This window comes from Podarcis melisellensis (assembly GCF_964234715.1).
Source record: "Podarcis melisellensis genome assembly, chromosome: 9".
NCBI classification, from domain to species: domain Eukaryota; kingdom Metazoa; phylum Chordata; class Lepidosauria; order Squamata; family Lacertidae; genus Podarcis; species Podarcis melisellensis.
Genome location: NC_138541.1, coordinates 15,687,382 through 15,699,822, shown reverse-complemented (window position 1 = coordinate 15,699,822; position 12,441 = coordinate 15,687,382). Strand labels below are relative to the sequence as shown.

General features: G+C 45.5%; 1 protein-coding gene across 1 annotated transcript in view; it reads left to right on the top strand.

Moving 5' to 3' along the window:
* Positions 1 to 12,441, top strand: part of FAM13A (family with sequence similarity 13 member A) — a 164,732-nt gene that overhangs the window by 54,584 nt on the left and 97,707 nt on the right. Inside the window, 2 exon segments of the mRNA XM_081924863.1 lie at positions 9 to 168; positions 6,136 to 6,216. Of these exon segments, the coding sequence (XP_081780989.1) occupies positions 9 to 168; positions 6,136 to 6,216 (241 nt within the window).

The window sequence follows — 12,441 nt, the reverse complement described above, 5'->3', positions numbered from 1 at the left end:
TTTTGCAGCGTGTCTTCTGGATTTGAAGGGATGAAGGAGCAGGAAATCTGCAACAAAATCATGGCCCAGATGCTGGAGAATTACACCACCTTGTTTGAATGGGAACACCCGCAAAAGGAGAACGAAAAGCGCCCATGTGAAGATCTGGCAAAAATTATACTAGTGAAAGTGAGTGCCTGTATTAAGATTGGTTTGCATCCCCCTCTCCTTTTGGGGGTGGGATGCGGGTGGCACCGTGGGTTAAACCACAGAGCCTAGGACTTGCCGATCAGAAGGTTGGCGGTTCGAAACCCGGCAACGGGGTGAGCTCCCGTTGCTCTGTCCCTGCTCCTGCCAACCTAGCAGTTCGAAAGCTTGTCAAAGTGCAAGTAGATAAATAGGTACCTCTCCGGCGGGAAGGTAAACGGCGTTTCTGTGCGCTGCTCTGGTTCACCAGAAGAGGCTTAGTCATGCTGGCCACATGACCCGGAAGCTGTACGCCGGCTCCCTTGGCCAATAAAGTGAGATGAGCGCTGCAACCCCAGAGTAAGCCACAACTGGACCTAATGGTCAGGAGTCCCTTTACCTTATCAAATCACCGGTAGTATATTGGCAGGTGACATGGTGAAGTTTGCGATGAGCTCTGTAGGAGTTTCTCTTGTGATGGGAAGCTGTTCGTCAGACTTTGTGCTACCATTTGAACTTGGTGGGTTCTCTCCTCCTCCCACCTCCAACTTCCATGACTTTGGTCCAGGCTGCAGGTAACTTTCCTCCACTGTGGTTTGGATTCATCCAGATGCTGCCATGGGGGAGGCTATGGTCAACAGTGGAAGGGTGGGCAGTGGAGAGGAGGGCCACTCACATCACCCACTTCTTGGCTCCGCCTTCTTTTCTCCTTGCAAGGAGAAAATAATACCAATCATCATTTTTAATTTGTATACCGCCTTTCTATCTTACAATACTCAAGGCGGTTTACAAGCTGAAGAAACAAAAAATGTACATCTCACAACAATCTAATGCAATACAAAAATGTGACAACAAAACACAACCTTAAAATAGGCAACCTCCATCAAAAAAGTAACATTCAACAATCATTAGAATAGCATAAAATAACAATATCAACACAGAAAAGTTAAACAGAAATCCACTCAGCAGTTGCAATAATATCTAAACTATAATCAATAAAACAACTGCAAGCCACAGTACATAAAACAATACAATGCACATTGAGAAGCCGAGGGTAGAGCAAGACAGGTGGAAAGAGGCCTTGCCTGATGGAGTCTCTCCCCTCAGTATAGTCTCTGTATAGTTTCCCCCTCTGTGGGAAGAAAAGCAAACAAGGGTGAAATTCTGAGCAGGAAAGCAGCCTGGAGGTAAAAGATAGCGGTGTCCCGTGGTAGGTTTTTTCACATTAGGAAAAGGAATGTTGTGCTCAAAGTGTGACATGTGGTTTAGATTTCTCCACCCCCAGTTTAAATACTGTAGTTTTGATTTTAATATGCTTCAGTTGTCTGTTGAGAACGCTAAAGCCAGAGTGTGTATAATGGATCCTGTTAAATTTTCATCATACCTGTTCTCTTCCAATTCTTCGAGACATACTGTTTAGACCTTTTGCTGCCGGCTGTCATTACATCCTGTAACGCAATGCCGTCCTTTGGCAGCAAGCCCCAGCCCCGTTAACCAGGAAAACCCGATAGGAGAAGATTACCGCTTCTGTGACCTTTGCCATCCCAGCTCACAATCCCTGGAACTCTGCGTCTCCTCCTTGAGCTTGCAAGACTCTCAAAGCCTTTCGCTTTAGGCATCTTAAGATTTTCATACAATGTTAAATTCCTTTTCTCCTTTAACACTCTCTAAATACTGGCTCAGGGAAGTGGGTGGCACTGTGGTCTAAACCACAGAGCCTAGGGCTTGCTGATCGGAAGGTCGGTGGTTTGAATCCTAGCAACGGAGTGAGCTCCCGTTGTACGGTCTCAGCTCCTGCCCATATAGCAGTTCAAAAGCATGTCAAAGTGCAAGTAGAGAAATAGGTACTGCTCTGGCGGGAAGGTAAAACTGTGTTTCCGTGCGCTGCTCTAGTTTGCCAGAAGCGGCTTAGTCATGCTGGCCACATGACCTGGAAGTTGTACGCCGACTCCCTTGGCCAATAAAACGAGATGAGCGCCGCAACCCCAGAGTCATCCGCAAGTGGGCCTAACGGTCAGGGGTCCCTTTACCTTTTAAATACTGGCTTGGGTGTGGTGCTATTTCAGCAAAATGCTAATACTTACTGACTGCTTATTTCTGAACGAAACTCTGTAACATTCATACTGAGCTGAAACGTTTTGAGAGAAGTGGGGGACCTGTGGCCTTCTCCGCTATCATCTATGACTGCTGGCCATGCTGGCTTGGGGATAGGGCAGCTGGAGTCTCACAGGTGCCTCATCCCTGCATTTGGAGATGCTCCTCTAAGTGTTCAGCAGTTGAACAGACTGCCGGGGTGGTGGTGGCTTCTCCTCTGGAAGCATTTAAGCAGAGGTTGGATGAACATCTGCCAGGCAGGCCTCCACTGCAAATTTTGCACTGGTGTCGGGGACTGGCTGGATGAAGAGGAATGGTGGGAAGCACCAGCCAGGGAACAAACCCCAGAGGAGGAAGTCTCAGAGCCAGGCGATTGGTGGTGGGACACTGAGGAGAGGACAGAGGGAGAAGGGGCTTGATAATGAAAGGGCAACAGGGTTTAGTGAGTGGGAAGAGCCGGTGGCAAGGAGCAGTTCAGACTCAGAGGCTGATGCAGAGGAGGAGGAGTCCAGAGACTGCTCAAAAATTCCGGGAGTCTCCCTCCCCTTCTGCAACAAACTCCCCTAGCCCCGTTCTCTGAAGAACGCACATTCAAAGGTGCACAGGTGTAGTTTGAGACTGCTTGGGCAACATCCAGAGGTGGAGTCTTAGAGCAGTGCAGAGGGAGGGGAAACCCTCAGGCCTGGCAACTGCTGTATAGAGGTGTCCCTATAGGGTGGCACTGTGGTCTTAACCACTGAGCCTCTTGGGCTTGCCAATCAGAAGGTCGGCGGTTCAAATCCCCGCAACGGGGTGAGCTCCCATTGCTCTGTTCCAGCCCAGCTCCTGCCAACCTAGCAATACGAGAGCATACCAGTGCAAGTAGATAAAAAGGTACCACTGTGGCAGGAAGGTAAACGGCATTTCCGGGCACTCTGGCACTCGTCACAGTGACCTGTTGTGCCAGAAGCGGTTTAGTCATGCTGGCCACATGACCGGGAAAACAGTCTGTGGACAAACGCCGGCTCCCCTGGCCTGAAAGCGAGATGAGCACCGCAACCGCATAGTTGCCTTTGACTGGACTTAGCTGTCCAGGGGTACTTTACCATTTTTACCTATAGGGGCAAGGCCTGCTGGGAAGTGTTGCCGTTTCCTTGAACAACTGAGCAGGGAATTGAACTGCATGATCTCTAGGGTAACTTCCTTAACTCTGTGATCCTGTGATCCACTCTTTGTGTCAAGCACCTCTGCTGTTGCACTGTCAATGTAAAGTAATTATCCTCTGCTATACCAGAGTTCATGCCAGCAGTAAAGCCGTAAATGTGGCCAGTATACTTGGAAGAAAAGCATGTGAAGGCTCTGCCAACAAAATCTTAATTGTTTTCCTTGATTACTGTTTCCCCTCCAAAAGAACATTTTCTTCCCATAGGGCCTATATCTGTTTATACTTCATGGAGCAGATGGGTATTTTTACCAAGGGATCACTGGGGTGGAAATAGGATAAGACAACAAAACATTGTTAAATAAGGAGTGATGGGGAGAGCTGTCCAATCCCTTGCAGGTGAAAGTTTACCAACGTCTTCGTCCTTTACCTTTGATATCCTTTTTAGCCGCCAGGGAAGGGGCGGAATCGTCTGCCACATCTATCGTGCATGAGTCAACCAGAGTCATCACTTGGGCATCTCTTTCAAAGGATGACGAATCTTTAAATAGCCCTTCCCACAACAAGTGCATAATATCTTTCTCTGTCTGTATGAGTCAACAGAGTTTACTTTGATACTCCTGCTCAGTTCTAACATCACTGCTCAAGCTGTGAAGTGGCTAAGACTTAACCATAGGTTAGAACTATACAGTGGAACCTCAGTTGTTGAATGTAATCTGTTCTGGAAGACCGTTTGACTTCCAAAACATTCGACAACCGAGGCGCAATTGCCTGTTGGTAAAATCCGTTGGAAAAATGGAGAAATGCGCTTCAGAAGGTGTTCGACTTCTGAGGCGCGTTTGAAAACGGAAGCATTCACTTCCGGGTTGTCGGTGTTCAAAAACCGAAACGTTCGACTTCCGAAGCATTCGACAACTGAGGTTCCACTGTAGCCTGAGCTTCTACATGTACAGTGGTACCTCGGGTTACATAGGCTTCAGGTTACATACGCTTCAGGTTACGGACTCCGCTAATCCAAAAATATTACCTCGGGTTAAGAACTTTGCTTCAGGATGAGAACAGAAATCGTGCAGCGGCAGCGCAACAGCAGCAGGAGGCCCCATTAGCAAAAGTGGTGCTTGAGGTTAAGAACAGTTTCAGGTTAAGAACAGACCTCCAGAACGAATTACGTTCTTAACCCGAGGTACCACTGTATAGAAAACAAACCTTGGTTTGGCTCTGCTTATGTGTTTTTGTTTTTCAGTCCTTTGAGCTCTTAGCTTCATAACTTCGCTCCCAGTCTATGGAAGATATCTCATAAATTAAAAGTAGAGCTCGAATGGCTGTTTTTTCAGTGTAATGGCATGGTTTTATTTCTCATACAACTATTGAGGTACACGATCACTCAGTGTCAACAGTATGTGCAAATATCTGACTCTTTTAAGACTATATAGAAACCATAGTCTCAAAAATTATGGAGTTCACAACTTGAGAATGCTTTCATTTTATAAATCTTTATTACCGTATTTTTCGCTCTATAACACGCACCAGACCATAACACGCACGTAGTTTTTAGAGGAGGAAAACAAGAAAAAAAATATTCTAGACAAAATAGTGGATATATGATTTTTGTGGATCATGCTGTGGCCACAGACATGTGATCTGACAGTGAGTTTGGAGTAGCCCAATGCAAAAATCCTGAGGATCCATGTGGATCCATTCTTTGTAACCACGGAGGAGGGAAGGAAAGGGAACCATGGATCCTCTGCTCACGACTGCAGCAGATCCCCCCCCCCGCCACCCGCAGGCATTCGCTCCATAACACGCACAGACATTTCCCCTTACTTTCTAGGAGGAAAAAAGTGAGTGTTATGGTGCAAAAAATAGGGTATTTGCAAAGGGAATCTTTGGATGAGGTATTTATCACTTTGGACCTGCGCTGTATCTTTGTACTTTTGCCCTTCCATGGAATCATAGAATTGCAGAGTTGGAAGGGACCTCAAGGGTCATCTAGTCCAATACAGGATTCTCAACTAAGGCATCCAGAATAGATGGCCATCCGACCTCTGCTTAAAAACCTCCAAGGAAGGAGAGTCCACCACTTCTCATGGGAGTCTGTTCCACTGTCAAACAGCTCTTGCTGTCTGAAAGTTCTTCCTGATGTTTAGTCAGAATCTCCTTTCTTGTAACTTGAACCCATGGTTCAGGCCCTAGCCGCCAGAGCAGGAGAAAAAAGGCCTCCATTTGACAGATATTTGAAGATGGCTGTCACATCTCCTCTCCACCTCCCTCTTTTCCAGGCTAAACATACCCAACTCCCTTAGTCATTCCTCATAAGGCTTGGTTTCTAGACCCTTGGTCATCTTGGTTGCCCTCCTCAGCACACACTCCAGCTTGTCCACATCCTTCTTAAATTGTGGTGCCCAGAACTGGACACAGTACTCCAGGTGTGGTCTGAACCAAGGCAGAAAGAATAGAACAATACACTTTTTGATATATATATATTTTTAGCCCCATCCCCCCTTTCGTTACGCTTGCACTTTTAGCAAATCCAGGTTTATTTATTTTTTTAAAAAATGATAACATAAAAGAGAAGATGTAAGCACTTAGATTCAAAACATGTGATACAAAACAAAGTTGTTTTTCAGATTGTATGAACAAAGCCATGCTTAGAAATAGCATGCCGTTCCTAATTACACACTCCCCCCCACTGACACCCCCTTTTTTTGTTAACTGCGTGTAATGTCTCATTCTAGGAGGCTGGCTGCAAGCAGACACCGTCACTCATTCGGACAAGTGTTGACAGAGAACTGCCAAAGCTGAGTCCAAGGCACAAGGTACAGAAAAATTGGTGTGTTCGCCATCATACTTTCCTATTGCTGCATTTGCTTTGAACTGCATTTCTTCTTTATGCTTGTTTCCATCTTTCAGGATTAGGAGCTGTGCTTTTGAACTAATTCCAAGGCGATTGGGGCCGCTGGGACTAGTGGCACGAGCCCTATTGAGGTTTTTCTGTTTTATACAGTGGTACCTCGGGTTAAGAACTTAATTCATTCCGGAGGTCCGTTCTTAACCTGAAGCACCACTTTAGCTAATGGGGCCTCCTGCTGCCGCTGCGCCACCACTATACAATTTCTGTTCTCATCCTAAAGCAAAGTTATTAACCCGAGGTACTATTTCTGGGTTAGCAGAGACTGTAACCTGAAGTGTCTGTAACCCGAGGTACCACTGTATTGAGTTGGACCAGTGGTCCATTTAGCCCAGTATTGTCTTCTCTGACTGGCAGCATCTCTCCAGAATTTCGGACAGCAGTATTTCCCAGCCCTACCTGGAGACGCTGGGGATCAAACCCGTGACCTTCTGCATGCAAAGCAGGTGCCCTGCAACTAAGCTACAGCCCTTCCCTCCATTGTGTCAAGAAGGAGAATGGGGTACCTTTCATGGCCCTGCCCCTTCTGTCACATTCCTAGCTGCCCAGCCTTCCATGTGCTGGGACTGAACATCTGCACTGGGAAGGATGCTAAATTGTGTGGAGGGTAGAACAGCCTCCTTGCAGCAGAATTCCAATCAGAATTGGTTGGGCCAATGAGCCTAGCCCTATTCTCTCCCCTCATGGGACTGAGAGCCTCTGGAATGGGCTGTTGTCAGTAGTGTTAGACATATAAGCTGGGCACCATATGACTCCTTAAACCAGGGTTACAGTCACCAAAACAGAATGCCTTGTTGCCATTTTGTGGCCAGATGGCTCGGAAGTCATGTTTTGGTTCCTGAAATTCATTCTGATTATGCAGATAAAATACAACGCATAGAATTCCACAGGATGTGTTGCTATTGTGTGAAAACATTAAAATCCAAGGATCCTCAGGCATGCACCTCCAAATGGTGGAGACGTCAGGTGCTATCCTGACACCCTGGGCAATCTCACTTATTCGCAAGTGGTTGATAGGTAAAGGTAAAGGGACCCCTGACCATTAGGTCCAGTCGTGACCAACTCTGGGGTTGTGGCGCTCATCGTGCTCTATAGGCCGAGGGAGCCGGCATACAGCTTCCGGGTCATATGGCCAGCATGACTAAGCCTCTTCTGGCAAACCAGAACAGCACACGGAAACGCCATTTACCTTCCTGCCGGAGCGGTACCTATTGATCTACTTGCACTTTGACGTGCTTTCGAACTGCTAGGTTGGCAGGAGTAGGGACCGAGCAACGGGAGCTCACCCCTTCGCGGGGATTCGAACCGCTGACCTGATTGGCAAGTTCTAGGCTCTGTGGTTTAGCCCACAGCGCCCAGGTGCAGAATGCGCCTGGTGAATTTCAAACGCTGGTTGTCAGGGCTTGGACTTGTGGCAGGTCTTGAACTCGGAACCTGAGAGATTTCGGGCCAGGATTCAGCCTGGCGAGCTACAGCTAAGCCCTGGCCAAAGGGAGAGAACAGTCAACATAGCACAGCTGCTCAGCATTCTGAAATGCTACGCCGTAACCAAGACTATGCCTAGTCTTGTGTCTGAAAATAAAATAATATCCAAGGGAACCTGAATTCTATGATTTGTATAAACAATGTGAATCAAGCCAGATTTTTTATAATTCGTCTTACTTAGCAGTAATTGTCTCGGAGATCACAAGGACTAGGAGGAACTTGCACTGTTTTTAAAAAATGAAAACTGAGAAGATGATGAACCTGAAATTTGCGGGCGTTTCTTCTGCATTCGCAACTTTTAAAGGCACTGGGCATTTCCAGACTGTCACTATTTTCAGATGAGATCGCAACAAATTCAGGTAGCGTCATTAAAGCTGATTTGGAGCTCTTGCGCATCAGAACTGCTTCCCCCCCAAAAATCAGACTTTTGTTGCATTATGGACCATGATGGGGAAATGCAGTGTGGAATATTATTGGCTGGACACATTCAGTCATGTGGCCTCCCATCTGCAGGCTGGCTGTGGTCCAGCTCAGACACGTTTTTCCCACCTCCATGTGATGCTTAATCATATGTCAATTTTCCTCTGATGTTTCGCAGTGGAAGATTAACTGGGGTGGAAGGATGTCTTAACCATTTCCCTGCAGTGGTTTTCCTGCAAAAAGAAAAAGAAACAAAGCCTTCCAGTTGTTCCCCATATCATGGGGGGAAAGATAGTGTGTAGAGGAAAAACAGAAAATTCAAGCTGCAACAAATACCCCTCCCCAGAGGAAAGGTGTTAAAAAAACCCTCTCCCCCATACTCCAGGCTTCTCTTGTGACCTTTGTGGCTGTGTATTGTAAAAGCATAAAATACGCAGGGGAAATGTGTGCGAGGCAAAGCATCACGTGGAGTTCATCTCTGAGACATAAGCCAGAGCCCTACATTTAAATGCAGGCTTAAGGTGTGTTTTGTTTGAAGGGGGAGTTTGCACAGAATATCTGGCACAAGCGACGCTTGATCAGCTGTGCAAATTTTGGACACTTAGGGCACAGAAACTCACAGGCGGCCTGAATCCCTCAACTTCTCTGCAAATTCTGCAGAGCTTTTGAAAGTAAACATTTTCTGATATGTTGGGTTGCCAGATATGTCTCCCTCCCAACCTCACCAACTGGTTTATAATGTGGACTGTTGTTCAGCAGAGAGTTATTGTTGCTTTTTGAGAGGCACCATTGTCTTGTTTGTGGTGTCCTTGCCCTCCGCAGCAAATGTTCTCCAAGAGAGCTTTGCTTTCTTCCATAACTGGGGCGTGCTCTAATTAAGGATTGCTTTTCAGTCAGTAGATAAATCAGGCACTTATTTTGGAAGAACCAGATAAACAACGAAGGTTCCTTAGATATGACCCCAGCTGTACTCCACACTTGGCCTGTTCCAGCACGTATGCCCAGCTCTTTGGCAAATTGACAGGAGATATTTAGCCATTCCCCTGCCATATACTGTATCAATGTTTGTTTTGGATATTGGTTCAGTTTTGACACTGGTGCCTTATCACCCCGCCCACTGCAGTGCACCCGGAGCTCAAGTACTCGCAAGTTATGTACTCATAGAGTTGTATTTATGCTATCTTTGGTGCCTGTTCCCAGGGGCACTTGATACCTCGACACACGAATGTATAAGGGCGGGCCTGCTGAAAGGGGGGTCTGCTACATATAGATCCTTGGACCTGGTGAACTTGCATATTAAAGCAAGCTATGCTTTTACCATCCCAGACTGAAGAGAGCGTCTGCCTCTAATGTTTGTATTGACGGCTCAAGAGCTGATCCGGGAAAGTGAGCCAGCCTTGAAATATTGTTGATGCACCCTTTGCAGACTGGGGATTGACAGGTTCACCGTGTGCTTGTAGCAGTGATGTTTTAAGCATTTGTTAAATTGGACAGCAGCCCAGTTTGCAACTGCAGGAGAACCACGATGGCTGTGCCGTCTCGCTTCTCATTGGGTATATTGCCTGGTTCTTTCCTTCATTCCACATCAGTGTTCAATGCCTTTTCTTATGGATCTTGGCGTGATTTTGCGTAAGAACATAATGTAAAAAGAGCCCTGCTTAAGGCCCAACTAATCTAGCATCCTGTTCTCACAGACACCAACTGGATGGCTATGGGAAGCCTGAAAGCAAGACACGAGCGCGACAACACTCTTCCCCACGTGTGATTCTCAGCCACTGGTATAAAGTGGTACCTTGATTCACAAACTTAATCCATTCCAGAAGTGCATTCCAAAACCAAAGCGTTCCAAAACCAAGGCGTGCTTTCCCATAGAAAGTAATGCAAAATGGATTAATCCATTCCAGACTTTTGAAAACAACCCCTAAAATAGCAATTTTATTATCTAACAAGACCATTGATCCATAAAAAGAAAGCAGTAATCAATGTACCGTACTATAAAATAAATAAGACAGTATTGTAGATGATAAAAATAAAAATTACATTTTTTCCCCTTACCTGCACTGAGGATAGTTATTGTTTCAATAGGAGGCTTTTATGCATTTCTGCAGTCACGGAACTGGGTTCCACACAGTCACAAAAATAAATTAACCCCAAAAGCCTCAAAAACAAAAGCGCCAAATACAGTGGTACCTTGGTTCTCAAACTTTTGTTCCGAAATGTTTGAAAACCAAGACACAGCTTCTGATTGGTGCAGGTGCCCCAGAAACAATAGCCGACAACCGCATTGAACGTTTGGCTTCCGAAAAACGTTCGAAAACTGGAACACTTCCAGGTTTTTGGAGTTTGAGAACCAAGGCGTTGAGTACCAAGGTGTTTGAGAACCAGGGTACCACTGTATTGCCTCTGGCAGGGGAAGTAGGAAGAAGGCAGCATGACTAATAGGTGTTGACAGCCTTGTCCTCCACAAATCAGTCCATAATTCCCTTTTTAAGCCAGCGACTAATTGCCCATCACACCATCATGTGATGGCGATTCTCATAGTGTGAAAAAGTACATTCTATTGCATGTCTTGAACCTTCCAACATTCATTGCATGGCCCCCTCCACTTTTTATGAAGATTACCCGCTCTGGGATCCCAAGCTAATTCTCCCCTGGTCTCCTTGCTGGCCAAAATAGGACTAATTTAGCCATCTAGCCCTGGTGATCATCTAATGTTTATTGGATGTTTTTTCCCCACTAAATTGATTTTTGAATTCTGAATTTATGGTTATTCACGTTTTGTACTGTATTTTATGCTGTATTTGTTGCATCAATTAAGTGTTTTAAATTTGTTGTTAGCCTCCCTGAGCCCGGTTTTCTGAACCGGGAAGAAACTACTACTACTACTACTACTATTATTATTATTATTATTATTATTATTATTATTATTATTATTATTATTATATTATGCCTCGCTAGGATAAGTAACGTGGTGCCCTCCAGATTTTGTTGGACTCCATCTTCCATCTTCCCTGGCCTGCAGGTCCAATGATCTAGGATGTTGGGAGTTGAAGTCCAACAATATCTGGAGGATTTTAAAGACCAACTTAAAGACCAACTAAGTTAGTTCTTGGTATGAGCTTTCGTGTGCATGCACACTTCTTTAGATACACGAAAGCTCATACCAAGAACTAACTTAGTTGGTCTTTAAGGTGCTACTGGAAGGAATTTTTTTTGTTTTGACTATGGCAGACCAACACGGCTACCTATCTGTAATTGGAATATCTGGAGGGTACCACTTAGGCTGCCCCTGGTTTTACGTATAAACCAAGTTTACGTTTCGTTTTGTAATCTGACCAAAAATCCTGGAAGGTTGACCTCCTTGACCAAGTTCATTCAGCAACACCCATTTCTCTACACAAGCTACGTGCCAGTTTAATTCTATGGATTAATGCCATTCTCAGGAAACCGTTTTTAGAATGCTGGAAGGAGTGACAAAGTCCCATTTCTCCACTTGTATATTCCAGTCATCTGAGTTGAGCAAGAGACTTAACATTTCCCAGTACATGAAACCTGAGTCAACTCGGGTCTGATTGTCAGATATAGAAACAATCCGCTGGTTATTCATCACTTCCTCCATCCTTGTGTGAAACTCTGGAACTCAAGCAGCTTTCATTGTGCCGTATAGAAGAACCGGGCGAAATGTGGGAATGCACAGAGACAGGCCATGCACAAAGGAGGTCCCAGAGTTGAAAGGAACCAGAGCCCTCTGTTGAGACCTTGCTAAGAAGAATAGTTGTGAATAGGAGAAGATTGGCAAAAGTTATCAGAAGCCTCAGGCTTTTCCACCCTTCCACCAGACCTTTCAGGAAAAGGTTTTTTCATATATCCTGTTTCCTTGGAAACATCAGGACCAGTGGCTGCTTTTATATTTTTTTTAAAAAATGTGGGGAAATAAATCTGCCCTTTGTACATGTTTCCCTTCAGTTGTTTCAGCAAATTTAAGTGTATTTTATACTCCCAAGAGCAGAGTAAAATTCACTGTTTAGTTCCGGGGTTTTTTGTAGAAGGCAGATGACCCCTGTCTCAAAGTGCTTTTTGGACCTTTTGGCAGCCTAGTGTAATGAAAGGAACTGTCATTGGAGAAAAATGGCTAAATTGACGCATCTTTATGCTACCCACCTCGTGCCCAGTAGCAGCTCTGGGATTTAGCGGGGAGTTTGCAGGATGGAGTGGAGAGCACAATAAA